Source organism: Peromyscus maniculatus, chromosome 2 (assembly GCF_049852395.1).
Source record: "Peromyscus maniculatus bairdii isolate BWxNUB_F1_BW_parent chromosome 2, HU_Pman_BW_mat_3.1, whole genome shotgun sequence".
In the NCBI taxonomy this organism is placed as follows: Eukaryota; Metazoa; Chordata; class Mammalia; order Rodentia; family Cricetidae; genus Peromyscus; species Peromyscus maniculatus.
The window spans coordinates 145239676-145264819 of NC_134853.1; the positions used below are offsets into that span (position 1 = coordinate 145239676).

The 25144-nt window shown below is 35.5% G+C and overlaps 1 protein-coding gene across 7 annotated transcripts in view; it reads right to left on the minus strand.

Moving 5' to 3' along the window:
- LOC102921379 (zinc finger MYM-type protein 4) overlaps positions 1 to 25144 on the minus strand; it is a 128172-nt gene that overhangs the window by 43702 nt on the left and 59326 nt on the right. For 6 of the 7 annotated variants that reach the window (XM_076565076.1, XM_076565073.1, XM_076565074.1 and 3 more), the window contains 13 exons: positions 19690 to 19774; positions 19179 to 19434; positions 12821 to 12995; positions 12504 to 12716; positions 8771 to 8921; positions 8222 to 8337; positions 7583 to 7858; positions 6811 to 6961; positions 5936 to 6108; positions 4174 to 4324; positions 2821 to 2961; positions 2495 to 2532; positions 1456 to 1600 (listed from right to left, as the gene is read on the minus strand). In XM_076565076.1, coding sequence (XP_076421191.1) covers positions 1456 to 1600; positions 2495 to 2532; positions 2821 to 2961; positions 4174 to 4324; positions 5936 to 6108; positions 6811 to 6961; positions 7583 to 7858; positions 8222 to 8337; positions 8771 to 8921; positions 12504 to 12716; positions 12821 to 12995; positions 19179 to 19434; positions 19690 to 19774 — 2071 coding nt within the window. Of the gene's footprint in view, positions 1 to 1455; positions 1601 to 2494; positions 2533 to 2820; positions 2962 to 4173; positions 4325 to 5935; positions 6109 to 6810; positions 6962 to 7582; positions 7859 to 8221; positions 8338 to 8770; positions 8922 to 12503; positions 12717 to 12820; positions 12996 to 19178; positions 19435 to 19689; positions 19775 to 22188; positions 22291 to 25144 lie in introns of those variants that run through there. The other variant, XM_042271877.2, reaches the window with a different exon arrangement.

Here is a 25144-nt window from a genome sequence, read left to right on the forward strand (position 1 = left end):
CTGGAGAGTTGGCTCAGCAGTTAAAAGCACTTGTTGCTCTGTAGATATCCAAGGTTCAAATCACAATATTCACATGACAGCTCACAATTTCTGTAACTCCTTTCAGAGGGGATCCAATTTCCTTCTGACTTCCATGGGCACCATGTACATGCACACAGTGCACATACATACGTGTAGGCAGGGCAGTCATACACATAAAAAAAGAAACTAAAAACAAACAAAAACTCACTAGGAGGGATAAGTTTCTAACATTTCTCACTTGAGACTAAATTCCTGGTATGTGTAGCCAAGAGGATACGGCTATTCTCCAATCAGCTTTCATTCACAAGATGGAGGTTCTACTCAACAGCTGACAGGGCAAGAATACTTGACTTCTGGTCACTCACTCCAGATTACTTACAGAGCAGAATGTCTATGTCAGGAGAGACTAAGGAAGAACATCACATGACCCTGTCCAGAATCCAGAGCAGTGCCGATATTTTGTACAGAGGTATAGAAAGTTCCTAAGAAAGTTTTGAACCTCTCCCAAAGCAACTGACCTTTTGTCTTAAGACAAGGTTTCTCTATAGGCAGCCATGGCTGGCCAAGAACTCATTATGTAGATACCAGGCTGGCCTCAAACTCAGAGCTCTGTCTGCCTCTTCCCCATGAGAAATAAGACTAAAACAGGCACCACCACTCTTAGTGCAACTAATTTTTGTTTGTTTGTTAAGACAGGCATTTACTATGTAGCCTTGGCTGTCATGGAACTTACTCTGTAGACCAGGCTGGCCATGAACTCAAAAGATCCTCTGCCTCTGCATCTCAAATGCTGGGATTAAAGGCGTGTGCCACTACCGCCTGTTGCAACTGACTTTTTAAAACAGTGTGAAGGAATGGGGACTGGTGTTACATGCAAGAAGCACAGGGCTATATATATACCACTAAGTGAACACATGCACAAATGAGAAAATAAAATAGTATTGAGTTGTATAAACTTAGGAGCACATTAAAACACTAAAGCATCTCTGAATTCAAATCCCATCTACATCATTCTAAAGCTTATACTGAACATTGTTATTAATCAGGAAATTAAATGCATTCATAGTAAAGTATTATGAAGTAGCTTTTTTTTCTTTGTTTGTTTGGTTTTTGTTTTGTTTTTTTCAAGACAGGGTTTCTCTGTGTAGTTTTGGTGCCTGTCCTGGATCTCACAATGTAGACCAGGCTGGCTGAGAAAGCACAGAGATCCGCCTGGCTCTGCCTCCCGAGTGCTGGGATTAAAGGCCACCCAGCTGAATTAGCTTCTTTTTGAGCTAATTTATTAAGCCTCAAATAGAGAACTACCTTTTACAGCGGCACATTGTGCAAACTACACTCAGCAATAAACAGAAGCAATTTATCTAGGAAACTGTGCACTCAGGATAAGTCGATGCTCCCTTCCCTTAAATAAAATACTAAATCCAATGAACATACCTGTCTGGCATTCTTTGTTCTGAGTATGTGGTTTACATGAAGTGGCTTTCGTTTGTGTGATGGGTTTGCACAATAAAGCTTTGTTCTTCAAAAGCCTTGGAGGTTGGGAAGGTGGAAGTTTCAGGGCATCTGTTTGAGTACTTGCCTAGTTTTTTTTAAAAAAAAAAAAAAAAATCAGAAACCAAATGATTTCAAATGTTTTATAAATTAAAAATTTTAGATTTAAAACCCGTATTACTAGAATTATATACTAGAATCAACATGTAAATATGCTACTAAATAAACCAGATATACTTTATGCCTGAAATATCAAGGACTATTAATAACCATCAACTGACTCAATGTACTTACTATTACTATATTTGTTTATCAAGAAAAACTGTGAAAAGCTTACTGTAAAACACTGATAATCGGTACAATAGGGAGTTTGAAATGAGAGCTGTCCTTTCCTGACTGAGTTAGAGGCACTGTCTTAGAGGATGGAACCAAGATGAAAGGAATCACTTGGGATCACTCAAAACTTAAAGGAACGGTTGTAACTGTGGTTCAGGCATATAGAGTTTGTCATCAAAAACAATTAAAAAGTAACTCAAACAAAATTTAGCCCAGAGGCTAGGAACATTTTCCAGAAATACCACTGTTCGAGTCATGAGTTTTGTTCATTATTTTTTTCTTTATTTATTCTTTTAAGAGACAATATAGACAAGATGGAGTCAAAAAAAGGTAATTATATATAGTTATGATCAGCATTGAATGCGAGGGAGGAGACCGAAGTAAGGGTGTTAATAATCATTAAGAATAATCTAGAAGAATAAATGTCCAACCTCTGTACATTTATTTAATTATGCATGATTAAAAAACCTTTAGTAATTAATTAAATAAAAGTACCTACAAGGCATTCAAAGGAATAAAGGTATATTAAAAAACTGAGTAAAGAAATTCTATTCACCAGCAATTCTTTTCATCAATAAAGTAATTAGCTCACATATATGCAATGCACATACATAAAAATTATAATAACATCAATAAAATAACTTACATCCCCAATGATTTTCGCTGTTACTGTTGGAACTGTACCTTAATAGAGATTAAAATATAAATTTAGGACCATTAAAATTATTTAAACATTAGTATTAAAGCCATTATCAGTCCATAAACACTAGCCATAATCACGTATAACTTTCCACTCAATTCAGAAACAGCAAACAGTAGCTTGCTTTTATACTAGTAATAGTATAAAACAAGAAAAAAAGATGTGCAACTCAAGGTAACACAACTGTGCACCCTAGCGGTGCAGCAAGCTGCCAGAAGTATATACAGTACTTAACTCCAATAGTTAAAAAAGCCAGTTCAAATAAGCGATACCTTGTAAGACACTGTTGGCGTTGGCTGTGGGCTGAGCAGCAGGAGCACTTGCCAAAGACACCACATTAGCAATAACTGGTGTTGAATCTTTTCTGAGTGATGGGGGCCCGGTAGATGGAGCTTGAACCATGGAAAGACTTGCTGGTTAAAAGAGAAATAAAGAAGACGGCTCATATAATTTATGTTTTATAGAAATCAAAAGGTCAGACGAGACCAATGCTTCTGTGAGTGAGTAAGCTGCAATGAAGCAGAGAAACTTTAGAAATAACTCGGCTTTTGTTTCATTTCTTCCTGGCCTTTTTGCTAAGGTCGTGGGTAGTATCTTTTCTTTCCCATTTTATTACTGGGTTTTTGTTTGTTTTTGATTAGTGAAACTTTAAAGTCTCTCATGTATTTTACCTCTGTTTCACATAAAACCAACAAAAATGCCCAAAGATATAATCCCAAACAATGACCATTACAAAACAGACTTAATGAGAATTTAACAGAAAGATGTTTCTTAAATATTACCTTTATATATCAAGGACTTTCTCACTATGTAACCCAGGCTTGCCTCAAACTCACTATGTGGCTTATGCTATCCTAGGATTCTTTCTTGACATATAGTAAGACTAGAGATATGTACCGCCAAGCCTGACAATATATGGTATACTTAAAGGGCCATGTGATTTAGTCATTTCTTTTGCTACAAGCAATCCGAAATCTTTCATTATAAAAGCCAAGGCATATACAGAATTAAAAAACAGTACATGTCATTCTTTCCCAGAAAACAGAGTATGGTTGAGTCAGTATTCTCAGAGAAAACTACAACGAAAATTCATTTCCTTGGCTTCCAGGTACTCAATAAAATGACTTAATTTAAATGTTAAAAGTATTTATTCAGTTTTGTTGTTGCTGTTTTGAGACAGAGCCTCTCTATGTAGCCCTGGTTGTCCTGCAATTTGCTATGTAGAACAGGCTGGCCTCAGAATCACAGATACCTGCCTGCCTTTGGTTCCCAAATGCTAGGATTACAGGCCACCATGACCGGCTGGTTAATGGTATTTGAACACAGTAAGATTTATATTTCGGCCGGGCGTTGGTGGCGCACGCCTTTAATCCCAGCACTCGGGAGGCAGAGGCAGGCGGATCTTTGTGAGTTCGAGGCCAGCCTGAGCTACCAAGTGAGTTCCAGGAAAGGCGCAAAGCTACACAGAGAAACCCTGTCTCGAAAAAACAAAAAACAAAAAAAAAAAAAAAAAAAAGATTTATATTTCATAAAATTACTGAAAATTTATGTATTCTAATCTGTACAAGAAAATTAGTTAGCTCCTTGCACTAATAAAAGTTCATTTATTCCTCATTACATTTTACCTGAATTGTTTTGTAAAGGTGAGTCACATACAGTTTGCTGATGGCAGAACATCAAGATACAAAGCAGGTTACAAAAATGTTTTATTTCACCTCGCCATTTCAATGACTCACTGAGTTTACCCTGTCTCTTGCAACCATCACATTTGGCCATCTGGAACAAATTGAAGAGAGCAAAGAAGAAAAATTATCAGAGGCTGAAGAGATGGCTCAGCTCTTAGGAGCACTTAGCTACTCTTCACAGAGGACCCAGGTTCAAATCCCAGCCCTGGCATGGTAGGTCATAATGGTCTCCAGTTCCAAGGGAATTGATGTCCTCTTCAGGACTCTACAGGCACCAAGCACACACATAGTGCACAGACATATACACAGGCAAAATACCCATACACACATAGTAAGGGGGATAAAAAGAAACACAAAAGATATTTATATGGTTTGACAGAATAAAACCAGGAAACAGTACGAAAATTCACTTTAGAACTTAACTTGTAGATTTTTTTAATTTGAAAAGTTAAACAGTTTATATGTGTACTTTTAATTCCTGAAGATAACATTTGTTCTTTACAGAACTTAAATCATAAACTCAAAGCTGACTATCCTAAAATGGTAAATATTTCTAATAATAATGATTTTAAAAAATGTGTGTTTGTGTGTGTGTGTGTGTGTGTGTGTGTGTGTGTGTGTGTGTGTGTGTGTGTCTAGTGCATGTGCTTGGACATTTTAACATGTACATAGTCAAACGTGGAGGCTCAACATTGACACAGGTGGTGTGTGTGTGGGGGGGGTCTTTCTTCAGTAACTCTCCATCTTATTCATTAAAGCTGTGTCTTTCAATTGAATGGAGAACTCATCACCTGCAGTACTCTAGTTATCCGGCTTCCTCTGGGTGGGCTCTGCATCCAAGTACTGGAATTACACGTGGGCTTTTATGTGAATTCTGGGGATCCAAACTCTAGTCCTCATACTTATACAACAATTACTTTATCCATTGAGGCATTACATTAATCCTACCAATGACATCATATTTTTAAAATCACTTTTAAAAACCAACTCATATTATTAGAGAACACCCAATAAGCAGAAATTGAAAAACCAAGATTTGGTCCTAAAAGTTGGCTCAGTAGGTAAAGGCACTTACTGCCACGCGTGAAAACCTAAATTCAATCTCCAGGATGCACATGGTGGAGAGAGAATCAATTCTCACAAGTTCTCATCTGACCTCCTTCACTCATATGCATCGCATGCATGCACCTACACCAACATGCATGCATGCACACGCATACACACAAAATAAATAAATGTAACAAAAATAACAATTAAAAAACACAAAGATTTTTCTAAAAAGTCAATTTAAACAATGATTCTGTTCTTCACATTTCAGAAGAAAATTCATTTATTTAAATAAATGAATAAAATTTATTAAAAATATTTTAATGCAATAAGTCAGCTGCATCTGCTACAGAAAGTTAGAAACATCGAGGCCAGCCTGGTCTACAAAGTGAGTTCCAGCAAAGGCGCAAAACTACACAGAGAAACTCTGTCTCGAAAAACCAAAAAAAAAAAAAGAAAAGAAAAGAAAGAAAGAAAGTTAGAAACAAAAGGAGTAAGACTTAAATCCCCAACTTTTTGTACTAACTGATAAGGAACAAAATATTTAATATAAAAAAATTTTAATAACTAAGTTATTATTCTTTGTACATGAAATTAAGAAAAAGTTAATGCTAACTTTCCCCAAATGCAGGCAGGTGAATGTGATTTTTTTTACCTGGTAAAATAAAACTGTATACTTAGACATGCATTCTTCACAACAGAAGTCTTCCACCTTTCCACCCAAATTATTCTGTATCAATTTGGGAGATGTCTGTAAACAATAACTGCACATTTTACAGTGACTTCCCCAGCGTTTCCCCAAGTCATGTTTGTAAAGCAATTTGCAACCTAAGAAATCAAGAGAAATAAAATTAATAATGGAGTGAATAATAATTACTTACATTTTCAATATAGAACAGTACTGTTTTCACACTTGAGACCTAACAGGTCAAGAAATCAATTACAGGATCAAAACTAAGCTGTGTGTGTTGATTAAAATATATGTCATATATAGTAAGTTCCAATTCATAAAGCTTTTATTTTATTTGAAATGTGAAAATATACTAGGTTTATAGTAGGTTGTAATGTGAAATGTAATTATTTTGTTATAGTCAGAAAATTTCAAAGTCACAGATGAAGAATAATTCTCTCATTTTAGAGTCAATCAAACCATTTTTAAACATATGTATCATCTAATTAAAAGAAATAATTTAACTTCATTTTGATATCCCTATTCCGACCATTTGTATTCAGAAACACACACTTAGGATGGCATTAGAACTTCACCACTTCCATTCTGAAGTGAGTACAGGACCTAACTGTCTGAGATCTCCATCATGTCTCCATCTTCTGCACTGTACTTTGAGGTTCTTTCACTTCATTTTATATCTATATAAATTAAGAACTAGATAAAAACAGCAAATGGTCTGTTAATAAATCAAAAGACATTATATGTACAAAGGAAAAAATAAATTGACACAGCAATCCTTAAACAACTACTTTAGAAACCACCACCATGCTCAACAGGAAGATCACTTTTTCTCTTTTTACCTTCACTACAAAATGACTTGTCAGCACCTGAGAATCGCACAGTCTCCTTTATAATTTTCTCAATTTTACAATATTCACACATTGCCATTACATTATTGATTTTCTTATATTCATCAGAACAATTCTTGCCACAGAATTGAAACATTTTACCCTGTAAAGAAATATTAAACATTTGGTTTATGTTATGAAAATTTTCATCCTTCTTACTTCAAAACTACAGGGTACACAGTTGGTCATGTGGCACGTGTCTGTAATCCCAGCACTCCGCAGGCAGACACAGAAAGATCTCTGTAAGTTCAAAGCCAGTCTGTCTAAATACAGAGTTCCAGGTGAGCCTGAGCTACATAATAAGCCCCCGTTTCAAAAACAAAAGCCCAAACAGTATAATTTTGAAAAAGAAAATTAAAAATACATTTACAGACAGAACCATATATACTCAAACTTACATAAATCTATACTTTGCTGTTTGGTTCCCTTTTTATTTTGTAAAAAGAGGCATTCAGAGAGTAGCCACAGTTGATTTTCTATGTGTGTGGGCAGGGTTTCTCTGTGTACCTTTGGAGCCTGTCCTGGAACTCCCTCTGTAGACCAGGCTGGCCTTGAACTCACAGAGATCCTCCTGCCTCTGACTCCCGAGTGCTGGAATTAAAGGCGTGCGCTGCCACCGCCGCCGCCACCACCCAAGTTCCACAGTTGATTTTCATCACGTGATGCTCCCATCTTAGCCTCCTGTGTGTACACACATCCACAACAGCGATACGCCCACACTGACCTTGTAGTCAAGAAGCTCAGGTTTTGTGGCAAAAAGACGATTACAATGTTGACACCGCAGCTTCACCACACTTCGTGCAAACCCAACTTGCTGGGACTGGGCAGCCAGCCGCTGGAGACCAGCCGCAGCAGAGCTGTTGATGGAGGTGGGGGACACAGCAGGGGTATTCCCTCCACCTGAGGACGCTGCTGAACCTGTGGGGATGCTCACGATTACTTGGCCCTGAGACAAGGGCACTACTGAAGAATTCGTTCCAGTTGGTTTGTTAAACAAATTCTGAAAAATTAAAACGATAATAGGTCTATTTTAACATTTGTTCAAGAAATAGAAATTATGCCCCTATGTATGCCAAGCACGGTTCTAGTAATGCAACAAGCTAGGTTCCTTGGCATTGAATACCTTAGAACTGAATAGGGCAAGTCTTACTTATGTAGAAAAATAATCCAATAACCTTCAAAACTACTATTCTCCCAATAGTGTCATTTAATTTTATACAGGACACATAAGTGACTTTACAGGCTGAACTAATAATCAAAGATGGAAAGCTATAGTAGAAACAGACAATCCTGGTACAATATGTTTATGTTACTATAGTAGGTGATTCACTGACTGTAGAAGAAAATTTTCCAGAAGTCCTACCTGGAAAGCTACCACACAACTGTAGCTGCAGAAGTTGCGAATACTTCCATCTGACATGGCTAGATGATACTGAGGAATTGCTGAGGTTTTACAACTGTTACACTGAACTTGTACACCTTAGCAAATAAAAGTAAAAGCTAATGAGTCACACACGAACCTATGAGCAATTAAGTATCATAGACAAAAATTCAGGTTAAACTATAGGCACTGAAGCTAACCTCAATCATGCCACATCTATCAAAAACTGAACATTTAAAAAGTTTTAAATTTTTAAATAGTCATAATCTACCCTGGTATTAAAATAATTGAATCTTGAGAATATCAGATGTGGATAAAGTAGATATATTAAAGAGGTCTATAATCCATTCAGTAAGGGGGATGTATAAATAGGTAAGCAAGTAAAGAAGGTAACAGGTAATATTTACAGTAAAAATGTGAAATATATTAGTCCTAAAAATCAACTAAATTTAGACAAAAATTTGGGCCAGCAAAAAAGCAGTAACTAATTTCCCAACTATTACATTTTATAGTTTATGAAAGCAGTATTACCTGCAGAAGTAACCATTTTAACTCTGTAAGCAGATAAGCAATTAACAGAACAGAAAAGTTCTGTCTTCCCCAAGCTATTGGTATTCTCAATCATTTCTGCTGAGGATCTCAATGATTTGCAAAGCGCACATGGTGTTATTTTGGCTGATTTCTAGTAACAGAATAAAACAACATTCATTTTTACTAAATTCATAAAGCATAAATTTTTGAAATGTTTAAACTTAACTCTGTTGAAATAATATTACTTTTTATGTGTGGTGCTAGGAATCACTCCCGGGCCCTCCATGGTACATTTTTCCCCCTTACTCATGAAGTATTTTAAATCAATAGTTCTCAAACAATCCTTATTACAATCCTCAGTAATAAGTTTCAAAAAGGGAACTTTTATGTTATTCTGAAATTCTGAGTTTGTATATTACATTTGTATGCATACAAAAGTGAAAAGCATTTCATAGAGCAATATGTATCATGGAACCATACATTATACTTTCATATGTCGATTGTATTTCATTAGATGAGTGTGAGATATAACCTAGCAATTAATTTAAGATCAGATAATTAATTACAAGAATTGTTTTTAAAAACCTGTTTTACACATTAATACAATGCCTTTCTTTTTTATATTAGCTGAAAAGTATAAAGCACTTCCTACAAAAGGCACTATTTAAAGCAATGAAGTTTTAACTTAAGGAAATCAGTAAACTTACTAGAAAACTCAGTATCAATCCTCTCCATCAAATAATAATGTATACTGTAAGCAGCAAGATGGGAGCAGATCTTGTAATCAATATGTTGACACAGGACTCAACAGAAAATAATGGTACATACTATTACCCCATCATACAATTAGGAAAACGCCGTTCAAGCTATAACTAAGAGATTTTAAGATTTCTTTCCCTTCCTATGGCAAGTTGCAAACTTGATGATAAAATGAATGCATATCAGCATACACTAGTCTGGAACATCTTCTAATTCCCAGATCAGAACTGCAAACACAAACTTAATTTAAAATACCTAAGTCAAGACTCATCTTTGTGAAACACCTATTCCTACTAACCTGCATTCTTTGTGGTACCCAGGACCTCCTAATACTTCGATCACACCATCTTTATCTACTCATTTATTTATATGTGAGAAACATGTCTTCCCACAAAACAGAAATGGATTCAGTGTTTGTTTGAGTAAATTAAAGAAGAAAGGAAAGTGGCAGCAATAACCATCTACAATATGCCAGCTCTGTATTAAGTATTTTTGCTCTTACTTTACATAATCCTGGACACAGTCTAGTTTCTATAGTCATTAAAAGGTTAAAAAAAAAAACCCACAACAACCAAAATCCATATAGTCTAAGTGTTTTCCCCATGTAAAATTGTACTTGGACATACTGGATTGGTGTTAGCTACTACATTAAAATTCTTTGGTTTGATGTTTTGTTGTTGTTGTTGTTGTTGTTGGGGGAAGGGTGTTGTGCTATTGCTTAGGAAACAGTCTCACTATGTAGCTCTAAATGGCTTGAAACTCACTATGTAAACCAAACTGGCCTCAAACTTATCCATCTTCCACTAACTCCCAAGTAGTGGGGACTAAAGGTATGTACCACCATGCCTGGCCCTTGCAATTTCTGAAGAGTAGGAAACAGGGAATATTAAATTCTTGTTCCTAATACAGCATGCTTTAATACATGAGAAGTAGGTACTTCCAAAATTAAAATTAAAAGTTCACTCTAAAAGTAAGGTGTTTTATTCTATTTCGCCTTTTACAAAGTATGACTCAACTTTCAGTGCCTGATACAGTATCAGGAAAACAGCCTTCTGAAAATATTAAATTCATATAATAAAGCTGAATTATTCGTTAAAGTAAAATTATACATTATACATTAAAGTGAAATTGCCTATAATTTTAATAATAGTGCAAAACTGAATTTATACAAGTACCAGGCCACCCAGTGCTACACAGTGAGAGCCTGACTCCAAAACAAAGCAAAATTACACGCCCCCAGCAACAAAAAAATTGAATGCAATAGTAAAGCCTAACTACACTATCCGTTGATTTTGAGGGCCTGTATACAAATTCACTATGTGTTAAAGAAAAAAAAAGACTGATCAGCAAATGTAATAAAAAAGGAAGCCACTGCAAAATACAAAAGTATTTACCGTCACTTTAAACCAGAGGTCCTCAACCTTCCGAATGCCATGATCCTTTAATACAGCTCCTCATGTTGTGGTGACTCCAACCATAAAATTTTCATTGCCACTTCTTAACAGTAATTTTACTACTGTTATGGGTCATAATTTAAATATCTGTGCCAATGGTTTTAGGCGAATCATGAGTCGTTCAACCACCAATTGGGTCATGACCCACAAACAGAGAACCACTGCTTTAGGGTTACTGATTATGAAACTAATATTTGACCAAAATTTACTGGTAAAATATGAAACAACAAACAAAACAGTGTAAAAGATCCTCATCACAGAGTTCATTCAGTTTATTCTCTGCAAATTTCTAGTTCACAAATTAACAAATAACCTTCATTTCTTCTTCTTCTTCATTGTTCTATTTCATGAAGAAAATTCTTTCAGCATTTGGGAGACAGAAGCAGGTGGATTTCTGAGTTTGAGGCCAGCCTGGTCTACAGAGTTCCAGGACAGCCAGGGCTACACAGAGAAACCCTGTCTGGGAAAAAAAAAAAAAAAAAAACAGTAAAAAAATCTTTTTAAAAAAAAATCTTCATTTAAGTAAGATTTCTATTTTCTGGTTTACAACTGTGGTTATATGGTTCCATTTGCAAGAAAATATATGTTGTACATGCATACACACATACGAATGCACGCACGCACTTATGCAATCTGGACCTTTTTGTTAATATATATATATTAACATTTTATATATATATATATATATATATATTTCAAAAATCAGAAGGCAACACACTAAAAGGTTAAGATTAGTTATCCTTAGGGAATATATTTCTCCTTTATGTTTGGGTTAATTATAATTATTACTCAAAAGTACAAATCACATCTAAAATGAAAGCCATATCCTAGCTAGGCATAATAAATGCAGATGTTTCCGGCATTTGGCAGGCTGAGGCAAGAGGGCTACAAGTAATACGGACTGGACCACACAACAAATTTCAGGAAGACATGGCTGAATAAAAAGACCCAGTATCAACAAAACAAAGCCATACCTTGAGTATTTTTGTTTTTGATTTTTCCAGACAGGGTTTCTCTGGGAAACTGACTGCCCTGGAACTCACCCTGTAGACCAAGCTGGCCTCAAACTCACAGATATCTGCCTGCCTCTGCCTCCTGGATGCTACATTTCTGCATTTCCTTTTTTTTTTTTTTTTTTTTCCTTTTGGTTTTTCAAGACAGGGTTTCTCTGTATAAAAGGCCTGGCTATCCTGGAACTCAGTCTGTAGACCTGGCTGGCCTCAAACTCACAGACATCCGCCTGCGTCTGTCTTCGGAGTGCTGGGATTACAGAGAGGTGTGCAACACCACAAACTACCTGGCTAAGATGCATTTCACATGCATGTACAGAAATTGGAACTATGGAACTCTATATAAGAACATTTAATATATATGCATTTGGAAAATACCATTCCCTTATAAAAACTTAACCAAATACTTCTCTCATTATCTTAAAAAACTGTTTCAAAAATAATTTCTACCCAAAGGTTTCAAATTCCCAGAAATGAAAAAAGACATTAAGATTAAATATGATCAAATACCTGTGTGTATGAGGTGATACACATTGAACTACAAAACTTCTTAGACTGTCCCTCAATCTGAAGCACATGGCACTGTCCAGAGCCACTGTAACAGTAACCCCCACAGTTCTCACAACAGTTCATCGTGAGGTTGTTAGCAGAGCGAAATTTAGAGAAGCAGGCATCACTGCAAAGTTTATGGACCACGTTCTGGTAATTAACTTCATGTCGAATCTAAGAATTATAAAGTAATAACAAAACAACAAACAGAATTAAACATTCTTCTTTATTCATAAGCAATAAACTATTTGCCCAAGAAAAGTAAAAACGTAACTTACAACAGCATTCTTCTGACACATGCTGCATTTGGTTGAAATGCTATTTGTATTTATGGTAACAATGGGTTTTTTTTTCAGTTCATATGTTGACAAGCATGACTGACTGCAAAAATCCTTACTGGTAGTGCTATTTTCAAACTGCGCACTGATCACATCCTTTGGGTTTAAAATGTCTCTAAAATGAGAACAAAGATAAGGATATTACATTTACCCCCTTTTGTGTGTTAAAGCAACCAAATAAAACCAGACTTATAGTAAAGGGAAAGGACACTGCAACTTTTGTCTTGTTAAACAAATTTTATTTTATGTGAATGAGCATTTTGCCTACATACATGCCTGTGCACCACTTGGGTTTCTGGTGTGTTCAGGAACCAGAAGAGGGAGTAGAATCCCTGGAACTGGAATTACAGATGGCTGTAAGCCACCATGTGGGTGCTGGAAATCGAGGCTGGGTCGTCTGAAAGAATAGTCAATGCTCATAATCACTGAGTTATCTCTCCAGCCCCCAGGGGCATTGCAATTTAAACTTGTGGGTGTATATTTGAAAAATCTGTGGTTTATACATTCAGTCTGTATGTCTGTGTACAGGCAGGTACATGTGCACAACGGAGAGCAGACCCTTATGTCAATGTTTTCTGTCTTCTTCAGTCCATTTCCACTTCCTTTCTCAACTTGGAATTCACTGACTAGCCAGCAAGCTCTACAGATCAGCCTGTCTCCACCACCTAACCATCCCCACTCTTTCCTGCAGAACTAAGATTAGAGAACCTTGCTGCCCAAATGGCTTTTCCACAACCCACACAGCACTCACTAAGCCAATTTTTCAGCCCTGGAATTTAAGCTGAAAAATTTGAGTTTTCCTCAATAAATTTAGAGATCTTTGAGTGCTTTCTGAAATAGGTAACTAATATATTACTTACAACATACAAGTATCATAACAACAATGTTTTTAAAATTAAAAAATACAGTGAAAGGAGCCATGCATAATGGTTCTTGCCAGTTAAAATTACATACGAAATTCTTTCAAAGTTCTGTGTTTGGGATTTTGGATGCATGTCTCTGTGAGTATTGTTACTTCGGCCTTTTTTTCTATTTTATGTGCCTATATACTCGTGTGCACAGTACAAGGCTGAAATAAGAGGACAACTTCTAAGTCTTTGAAGCCAGTACATTTACTCACTGAGCCATCTTGCCAACCTCCAAGACAGAGTCTCTCACTGAACCTGGAACTCACATATTCAGTTAGGCTGGCTGCCCACTGAGCTCTGCCTTCCCAGTGCTGCAGATTTGAATTCACGTCCTCGGAGGGCAACTAGTTTTACAATAAGCTATTTACTCAGCCATGTGATACATTGCTAGTCATGGTTACATAAAATCTAGATGTCCATATCCAAAACAATTTAATGTGTAAGCATTAGTAATGAAGACAATGAAGAATGAATCCCTAAGAATTAGGTTTCCTAACACTCTAACATATATGAAGGTATGGAAGAAATATTTTTCATAGATCTCAAAAAATTTACAAACCAATTAAATTGTATCTTATGGAAGAATAAGGAGAAATAATCACACTTCTGCTGGCATATATTCAAAAAGCTACAAAAAAATTCAGAAACAATTCTATGAGTACAATAGATCTAACAGAATTAACAAAATTATACTCCAAATTACTTAATTTATATAAGATTTGAAATCAATTTAAAAAATTTTAGGTTCCTTTTATTAAAGAAAACTAAACATTAACTGATAATAAAGAATAAATTCAGCATGATAACCCTAGAGGTATAACACTGGCAAACATTCATTTGGTGGTAACCAGCAGTTCAACAAGAACAAAACAATGTCTGGTACTGGAAACCTAGCCAGCTACCAGGGTTAGCGAAGTCCTGGGTCTCACACGAGAACCTACACTCGCCGCTCTACTAAACCAGCACAACCCTAGCTACACTCTACATAGTTGTCCTTGTACCCACAGGTAAGCATAGCTTTTAGTCCTTATCCAAAAAATTTCTCTTTGCAATGGACAAAGATCATTAGGGAATACCAAAACTGATCAAAATGTAGAAAACAAAGAGACTGAGTGGTGTCCGGTACCAACTAATACATCTACAACACAATCCCGACACCTAAGGCTCAGAGAAAAAGGGGCAGTAGTGTTCTAATGACTGTACATTAACAGAGGGAAAGAGCAAGAAAGATCAAGTGGCAAACAGGAAATGAAAGGTTTTCTGTCCATGGAAAAGGATAAAGCAAATACCGAGGGGAGAAAGTATAACGAAAAACGAGAATAAAGGGAAAATTAGACAGTAAAGCGGAGAAAACCTGAGAAGACAAGCAGATAAATAAGTAGTGCTGCAAAATAACAGAAAAATAGAAACAGACGAGGAAAGAATAAAAACAGATCAAAGAATAAATGAATGAGGATGTAAAACAGAATGATAACAGATAAAAACTGAAAATCTTGATGTATAAGGCAAAAACACAAACATCATAGTTCAACTATTATTTTATGTATTCTTTTAAACATTTATTTTCATGTTTAAGAACATTTGCCTCTCTGTATGTATGTGCACCATGTGCGTGCTTGGTGCCTTAAGAGGCCATAAGGCTGCACTCGATCCCCTGGAACTAGAGTTACAAATGGTTACGATTCATTATGTGGGTCCTGGGAACTAAAGCAGGGTCCTCTGAAAGAGCAGCAAGGGCTCTCAACTGGTGAGTCAATATTTCAACCCCCCAAACAGTTATTTCTGAAATGTAGGGGGGAAAAAAATCTGTCTTCAGATAAGTCAGTGATAACCACCAAAGAACAGAGAAATATGATAAATGCAGATGAAATTAGCATGCATGAAAAAGAATGTAAATAAATATATATCCAAACAATGTGGCTGGGAAGACAGTTCAGTCAATAAAAGGCTTGCCCAGAATTGAAATAAAAATGCAAGAGTGGTGGTGAGCACTTGTAATCCCAATGCTAAAATAGTCCAGACAGAAGAATGCCTGGGAGACAGGAGGATCCCTAGGGCAAATGCCAGCCAGCCTAGAGAAACTGGTGAACTCCAGGTCAACGACTCAATGACATTCTGTCTTTTTTGTTGTTTTTAAATTTATTTAACTTATTTTATGTGTATTGATACCTGTGGAGGTATCAGAAGCCCTGGAACTAAAATTACAGACAGTTATAAGCTGCCATGTAGGTTCTGTAAATTAAACCTGTGACTTCTGAAAAAGTAGCCAGTGCTCTTAACCGCTGAGCCATCTCTCCAGCCCCATGACATTCTGACTTAAAGAAAGCATATAGTATTCCTGATGATGACACTCAACGTTATCCTCTGCTCTTCATATTCATGTGCATAGACAGAAGATCGATGGTTCTCATGAAAGAATCCCTGACATCTTAAAAACTGCTGGTCCCAAAAATAATAAAGGATGCATACGTTATTACATCAAACAATCAAATTATTTCCTAATAAAAAAACAGCAAACATAAGGTAAAAAATAAAAAAATAATAATAATTATACTTTTCAATCTAACTCAATCGTAGAATAATTTGAGTGCCTATACTAGAATATAAAAACTTAGACAAAATACAGCTAAGGATTCATTTTTAAAACCACATGTTATAACCAAAACAACAGAAATAAAGGACTCTGCTTTGGTTAAATTAATTTTGCCAGAAATACTATGTGAAAGTCAATTTCATAATTACCTTACATAAAATATACTATAATATTAGCTTTTCTATAAACTTAAGGCCACTAAATAATTCATTCAATAGTATTAGTTATCTACTAGATTAACTATGTGGTAGTAAGCCCAACAAAGTACATACCTCTATGTTATTTTTATTTAATACTGACAAGTAATAAAATATTTACTACATACAATATAATGCTTTAAAGTCTATCTTGATGGTCAAATGGCTAAAGTTACTTAATACCTATTACCTCAGCTGTCATTTTTATTGTAAGAATACTTTACATAGCCGGGTGGTGGTGGCACACGCCTTTAATCTCTGCACTCAGGAGGCAGAGGCAGGCGGATCTCTATGAGTTCGAGGCCAGCCTGGGCTACCAAGTGAGTTCCAGGAAAGGCGTAAAGCTACACAGAGAAACCCTGTCTCGAAAAACAAAACAAAACAAAAAATACTTTAAATGAACTCAGAATTTTTTTAGGGGGGGAGGCGGGGGGGAGAAGTTATTTTTTGTTTTGTTTTGTTTTTGAAAACAGTTTCTCTGTGTAGCCCTGGCTGTCCTGGAAGTCAATCTGTAGACCAGGCTGGCCTTGAACTCAGAGATCCACCTGATTCTGCTAGCCAAGTGCTAGGATTAAAGGAGTGTGGCACCACACCTGGCTTTTGAACTCAGAACTTGAAAATATACAAGCTATAGTCACTATGTTTTATAATAAATTGGTAAATTATTCCTCAAATTATAAACCACCAAAACATCAATATCAATATTGAATCAATTTTAACGTTGAAAAAAAACTAGATGAAATTTGCCTAACTACCTAATCAAGGCGCATGGCTCTAGATCACTTTCAGTCACATACAAACATTAGCGACATTCACCAGATAAAAATATACCATTGAAGAACTGTTCCAAACTGAATGTACCCTTTCTTAAATGCATAGTACCACAAATGTTTCAACTTTCACTTTTTTTTCAGATTTTATAGTATTTGCACAGATACTATTGATTAAGCATCCTTGATCTGAAAAAAAAAAAAACCTTGGAATGCTCAAAACCACAAAATTTCTGAGTAAGTTTTATTACTCAAAATGTTTTGAATGCTGGGTTTCTCTGTTTGTTATTCTCAAACTGGATGATAATCTTAAAAGACAATCCCCAAACAAACAAAAACAACCAGTAGTATTTGTTATTTTAAAGAACAGCAAGGTTAGAAAAAAAAAACAGAAATTAAAAAGGAAACTAAAATCCAATCTACACTGAAATATATAAAATACAGTTATTTAAATTGGATTATACAGTAAATTAAACTGTATAATACAACCCAATTGAACTTTTCAGTTATCCCCGAGAGATGAACAAAAACTGATGTTCACAGAGGATGGAGAGATGGCCCAGCGGTTAAGGGCACTGACTGCTCTTCCAGAGGACCTGGGTTCAATTCCCAGCACCCACATGGCAGGTCAAAATTGTATCTCCAGACCACGGTCTCTTCTGACATCTGAGGACACCAAGCACACATGTGGTACAAAGATATACATGCAGGTAAAAACACCCATGAAAATAAAATAAGCCAATAATTTTTAAAAGTTTAAAAGAGACTTGAATGAAACTAAGTTATAGAAAAGTATCTACATATACTCAAATTTCCGTCAAGTCTCTGGTCTAACTCAGAAAACAAGAGAAGTGAGCAGGTGTAAACACTGAAAGATGAGTAATAAATTGTAGTTTAAATTGAGAGGCTAAGAGGTTTCAAAACACCAAAACTGTATCATTCCTCATTTTCCCCCTTTGGTTTTTGAGACGTAACCTCTCTACGTAGCCCGAGCTGTCCACTGACACAGAGATCCATCTTCCTCTACTGAACGTGCCACCACACCCAGCTTCTCTTTTTTCTGAGTTGCTCTAGTAAACATTTACTATTTACTATCACTATTTACTATAAGGGTTGATCTTAGTATTCCTCAAAAACATCAAGAGGATTTTAATTAAGTTAAGGTTCATACACCTCTTTGTTATTTAACATTGCAATAGAACTTCTAAAGGTTCAGAGATACTGGAGAAGAGAGAGTGTGCATGTGAGAGCACACATATGGAAAGTCATTTAAAGTTAGACAAATTTAAATATATTGCAACTATATAACAGGAAACATAACTGTAAATATTTGTTGCACCTACAATCTATTGTCAACAACTGCAAAATAAAATACTGTGGCACTAAAACAGTAAGATATAAGGAATCTGGCCGGGCGGTGGTGGCGCACGCCTTTAATCCCAGCCCTCAGGAGGCAGAAGCAGGTGGATCTCTGTCAGTTCGAGGCCAGCCTGGGCTACCAAGTGAGTTCCAGGAAAGGCGCAAAGCTACACAGAGAAACCCTGTCTCGAAAAACCAAAAAAAAAAAAAAAAAAAAAAGATATAAGGAATCTTAACTAATGAAAAAGAAGGGGTTAATTTCAAAATCACTTGTTAAGCTAAAAGAAAGCTGAGCATGACCTACTCAGAAAAACCTGAAAGCAGCAACAACATGGTGGCACTAAATTCTGTGGTATTTCTTTACAAAAAGAACCCACAGTAAAGTAGAAATTCAAATATAACACAAAGGTTAAGAAACAAACACTAAGAGAAATAAAGAAAGAGAAAAGGTAATTTAGAACTCTGCTATACTTTGAGCAACTTGAACAAGTCTTCTTGGTAAGAGGAGGTGGCAGGCGGGCAGGTGGCACTGTGTATCCAGTGAGGCACAGTGTGGAGCAGAAAAGCTGAGTAGACCCTTTCCTCTGATAAGCAGTCTGCCCCTTCTGGAGGATTTTTTTACAACCAGAACAGGAAACCCGAACAGCTGTGGCTGGAACTGCAGGAAGCATTTTATTCATGCCAGGTGATGCCAGAGAAGGCTGAAAGCCAGTAGTCAACTGTGGAGCTTTAAAAAAAACACAAACAAACAAAAAAGAGGAAAAGAACATTGAAAGGAAAAAACATACTTTTTATCTTACATTTTATGCATTAGTACTTTTCTAGAACTACTTTGGAACCCGGTATTAACTAAGGAATATACAATATAAAGGATTCTAAGTGAACAGAAAAAACAGACTAGTTTATTAACATAAGGAGAAATGACCTCTCATTTACGTTGGCCAGGATAAATACAATTCATTTATTCAGGGCTAATTCTTACCAAGAGGACTGCCACTGACTGAAAACACAGCACTAATTTTCAGTTCCCCCTCTTGAGTTTTTTGCTGTTGGCCATGACTATACTCCTTTAAAAAAGAAAAACAATAAATAAATACAGAGAAAAGCATAAATTCCAAAAGAAATCAAGACATTTTACTACTGCTGTATAGAAGGGGAAAATGTTTACAACATTAATATTAATAAGAAATACAAATACAATACAGTAAACAATCTATAATTAACAAGAGTAAATATGGTTGTATATGCTAAGAGCAAGGAGGGAGAAAAAATGAATGTTAGCTACCAAAATAGCCTGGAGCAACTCCTAGGTAGTTCCTAAATTAACTTTGAAATTCTTCCTTAATATTACAGCTTATAAACTTCTGTTTATTATAAAAGTAATACACAATCACAATAGAACATTTACTTAGAAATAAAGAAAAAACTTCTAATCTCATTTCCATCCCCTCAAAAGGGCAGCTGTGACTCTAGGCTATATTTCTTTCCAGTCTTTTCCCTTCTCTAGTCAAAGAAAAATTTTGTTCTTTATACCTATAATTATTCTAAATAATTTTTTCATAGAAATTCATGTTGTGCTTATTTCAATTATTATATATTCTTGCATATTTCCCCAAAATAACTTCTAGTAGCTAAGTATACACATTTATAAGATTTGAGTCCAAGAACCAGAGGTCTAGGTAGTCTGAGAATTCTAAAGGAACATTTTAAATACTGCATTATTTAAATGACTTAAAAGGAAAAACTTTAATTCATTAAATATGAGTTTTTGCCTGAATATATATATGTATGTGCACTACATGCATGCCTGGTGCCCATGAAGGTAAGAAGAGGACACTGGATCCCCTAGAACTAGAGTTACATATGGTTGTGAGCACCACTATGTAGGTGTTAGGAAACAAACCCAGGGCCTCTGGAGAAGCAGCCAGTGCTCTTTACCTATGAGCTAAACTCTCCAGCCTTGAATGAGTTTTAAATCCAAGTAAACATATTAAGTCATACACAACCACCATCAACCAGAATATTCCATTATATATTTTTCAGGGCTGTTCTTTATCTGTACAATTATACTGCTCACTTCTAACAGCATTAAGTAATAGTTGTTTGATCATTTTAACATATTTATTACAACAAAGCTTGCAAAATAATACAGAGACCTGTCAGTAGGATTCTGGGTATGTCAGACATACTTACTTTTGGTGGTAGGTAAAACAATACACTACACAACCTTAAGCAATATTGATATTTATTTTATATAATTATGTAAAATGTATGTGTGTGTGTGTGTGTGTATAGAGAGAGAGAGAGACATGTCAGATTAAACAGCTGAAGCTGACATGAAATATGTACATGTGACTCAGACACAAAATGAAGAGTAGACACAAAATGAAGAGTGCCCAAATCTTTGGCAATTATGATAGTACTTTAACACAGCATTTTTCTTTTAGTCTTTGTTTTATATTTGAGGCAACGTTTCACTGTACAGCCCTGATGGGCTGGAACTTGCTAAATAGACCAGATGAGGCCCAAATCTGCTGCCTCTGTCTCCCAAGTATTTGGATCACAGGTGAGTAACACCACAAATGACTAATATAGAATATTTCTGAAAAATTAAAATTTATGAAAACTTCCATGGCTAATACAATCCTACCACAATTTTTAAAAAGGCGGGATTAGAATCACTCATTTTTTCCACCTTTTGCCTCAAGCTCTAATACAGAGAGATGCAAATGGTAACAATGCTGGTCTACTTAATGCTTACATATATTCAGCACAAACAGTGAAGGAACACAATGATGAATATCTTTTTGTTTGTTTGTTTTGTTTTGTTTTTGAGACAGATAACAACAGCCCTGGCTGTCCTGAAAATTGCTTTGTAAACCAGGCTGGCCTCAAACTTACAGAGATCCACCTACCTCAGCCTCCTGAGTGCTGTGATTAAAGAAGTGCTCCACCACACTCCACTGATGAATATCTTTAATTAAGTAGAATTACTAAGTTACCAGATCCATTTTAAAGGTTTCTGAGACATTATGAGATTGTTTTTGTCCAAAGAAAATTGTGACTTTTGGGTTGCTTTGGGCTGGTGGTTTGTTTTTTGCTTGTTTGATGTTGTTTTGTTTGTTTTTCAAGAAAGGGTTTCCCTGTGTAGCCCTGGCTGCCCTGGAACTCACTCTGTAGACCAGGCCTGGAACTCGCAGAGATCAACCTGCCTCTGCCTCCCTAGTGCTGGGATTAAAGGTATACACCACCAAGCCTGGATTTTCAGACAAAATTGTTCTTACTCCAGTAATTAATACGGAAGAAAAAAAAAAGGCAATTAAAACTTTTTTCCCACTTGTTATAATTTACAGCTATTTTTAATGTTCACTTACAAGTACATTATATTACAATATCAAGCTCAGTAGCATTTCTTATCAACATTTCTTTTGAGTTAATTTTTTTTTGTTTCCCTTTATGCCAAAATTTTGACAATCTTTACCTTTGTGATTTCTTCTATCTCTTACAAAGTTTTACTTCCATAATAAAATAATAAGGAAGTGGTTTCACTGTTTATAATACAGTCCTTTAATCCAGGGATCAGCAAACTTTATCTGCAAAGGGCCAGATAGTAAATATTTTTGACTTTGCAAGCCATATAGTCTGATTTCTGTCACAACTGCCCATCTCTGCCCTGGTACAGCAAAAGCACCCACAGACAACACGTTAATAAATGAACATGGCAGTTATGATAAAACTTTATTCTTAAGAGCAGTGATTGAACAGACTTAAACACAGAGTGGGTTTGATTTGACTAGCCACTGATAACTTGCCAGTGCTGGCTTAAGTCTATTTGGGACTGGGAATTTTTCTTTGACCAAATAGAAAATTTTTTCTGCTCAACAGGATCAATATATCAAAACCTGAAATCTATTGTGGGCTATGCTGTTATCATTATCAGCCTGATTAATCTTGTATTACACTATTCTGATGAAACTATACAACGTTTAACTGTTTACATGGTTCTCCACTCAACCTCTCTAAATATTTGAAAGTATGTATACACCATGTGTGTCTGTGTACACTTACTCCCCAAAGCATCAGAACCTGATCACCAGTATGTTCATGAAATCTGTATGTTACTTTGACACCATTAACACTTCTTACATTTTATTTAAAAAAAAAAAAAAAAAACTGGTCTCACCATTCATTCAAGGCATCTTTTATCTTACAACTGTTTTTAGTTGCTACTGATAACAGTGGATCTCAACTGTGAAACTGATCCATAGAAGTATTACTATCTTTTCTATAATTATTATTTTACATTCAACTCCACTCAACTATCACAAGTTCTATTAATAAAGTTCTATAAATAAAGTTATTACTTTATTTCCCATTTCTATCATGATCGCTTCTAATTTCCTTTATAATAAATTAGCATGTTTTGTGCAAAAATTTCAAGAATAGTTAAGTAAAAATGCTAAGCTCAATAATCTGTATTAATTTAGTAATTACAAAAGTTCCATAATTTTTTTTTTTACAAATTCAGAGTTCGATCTAGAATACTTTCTTCCCACAATGAACAAAATATGTATAAGAAATAAATCATGAATTATGATACATATCATTTGGCAAGTAATAAAGATACTGATATTCAAGGTAGCACTGTTGGTGAAATAGCCTTTTTTTTTTTTTTTTTGGAGACAGGTTTTTTCTGTGTAGCCTTGGCTGTCCTGGATCTCGCGCTGTAGACCAGGCTGGCCTTGAACTCACAGAGATCCTCCTGCCTCTGCCTCTCGAATGCCGGGATTAAAGGTGTAGAACACTGCCAGTTTTCAGTATATAGGACCTCAATGTATAACCCTGGATGGACTGAAACTTACTATGGAAATTAAGGCTGCCCTCAAACTCACAGTGATCTGTCTGTCCCCAAGGATTGGGATTTAAAGCATTCACATTACTGTACCTGGTAGACATAAACTTTTAAAAAAAAAACTATTGACTTATCCTGACATACCTATGCATGTATTTGAAAGCACAATACTAGTATAAAAATTTTTAGCCCGGCAAACTCCAGAAATAATTAGTATCCATTAGCTCACATCAATGGTCTCCAGTCTACTTTTCTTATTCTGTAGTGGCAATTCCCAAATTTATGAAATTATTTAAGCCATTGGTATGTATTATTCACAGTAGTGGGAGCAGCAGATATAGAGGAGAGAAGAAAAGACTGCAAGTATACTTTATAAAATGCCTACAATACTTTCAAGGCAGAATGCTTGGTTTGTCTGTGTCCCCTACAATGACTAGTAAGCCATGCTTTATGAGAAATAAATACCTGATGACCCCAAAGCTTTCAAAAACAAAATAAAACTAACTAAAAACCAGGGGTTAAAATAAAAACTGCATTATCTTTCCCTTGCTGAACACAAAGGAAGTCCTTATTAATACCACAGGAAAAATGGTATTGAAAATGAACATCTTCCAAAAAAAAAAAAAAGAAAGAAAGAAAGAAAAAAAAAAGAAAATGAACATCTTCTATGGCCAAATAAGCGATATAACTCAAGCAAAGTTCCAACATGTGCATGGCTACATTGTACTTTTAACGAGTCTATGAATCATTACTGTGATAATTAAGCGATATGCTTTCCCATCTTCATTTATTTCAATGAAAGACAACAAATTAGTTCTCTCTTCATTACTGTGAGCAGAAAAAAAAAATGAAGATATCAACATTAGTAACATCTAACATCTAAGTTGCAGAACCTATGGGGGGGAAATGGAAAAATGAGGTCTTTGGCTCTCCTTAAGAGTTTCTCTTTGAAAACTCTATCTAGAACCACCCCCTCTTTTTTAATCAAACCATTAGTTAATGAAAGACAAGCTACCAAAAATGAGACCTAGGTTGATTCTTTCCTGACCATTTGGCCTTGAATAACTAAATTAACCTATGAAATTTAGTTTCCTAGTGTAGACACAGGATAACACATTTTCTACTTAGACCAACCCCCCCAACACACACACACAGGTGTTAGGAAAAAACAATATAGTATATATATAAAAAAATCAACAACTATTTTCTTAAAATTACAGAAAATACTATAATAAAATGCAATGGGATTAGAATGAATACATGAAACTGAAACCCAAATGATTTTATGTTAGTTAAAGAAGCAAAAAGATGTCTAACAAGTAACTAAAAGCAATAGGTTAGCATTGAGATACATATAAAGACATTTCAGCAACCTAGTAGTCTGGATGAAGACCACTTGAATAGTAAAAAGTACACTGAAAGCCAAACTACAAAGTCAAGCACAGAGAGAAATAACTAGTAAAGGTGATCAAAGAAAAGGGTGATCACAGCCAGAAATTCTGTCAGTACTTTTTGAGTAGTGTTTAGGAGACCAAATAAATACTTTGTAATTCCTACTTCTAGTCTACAGAGAATCTGTAAAATT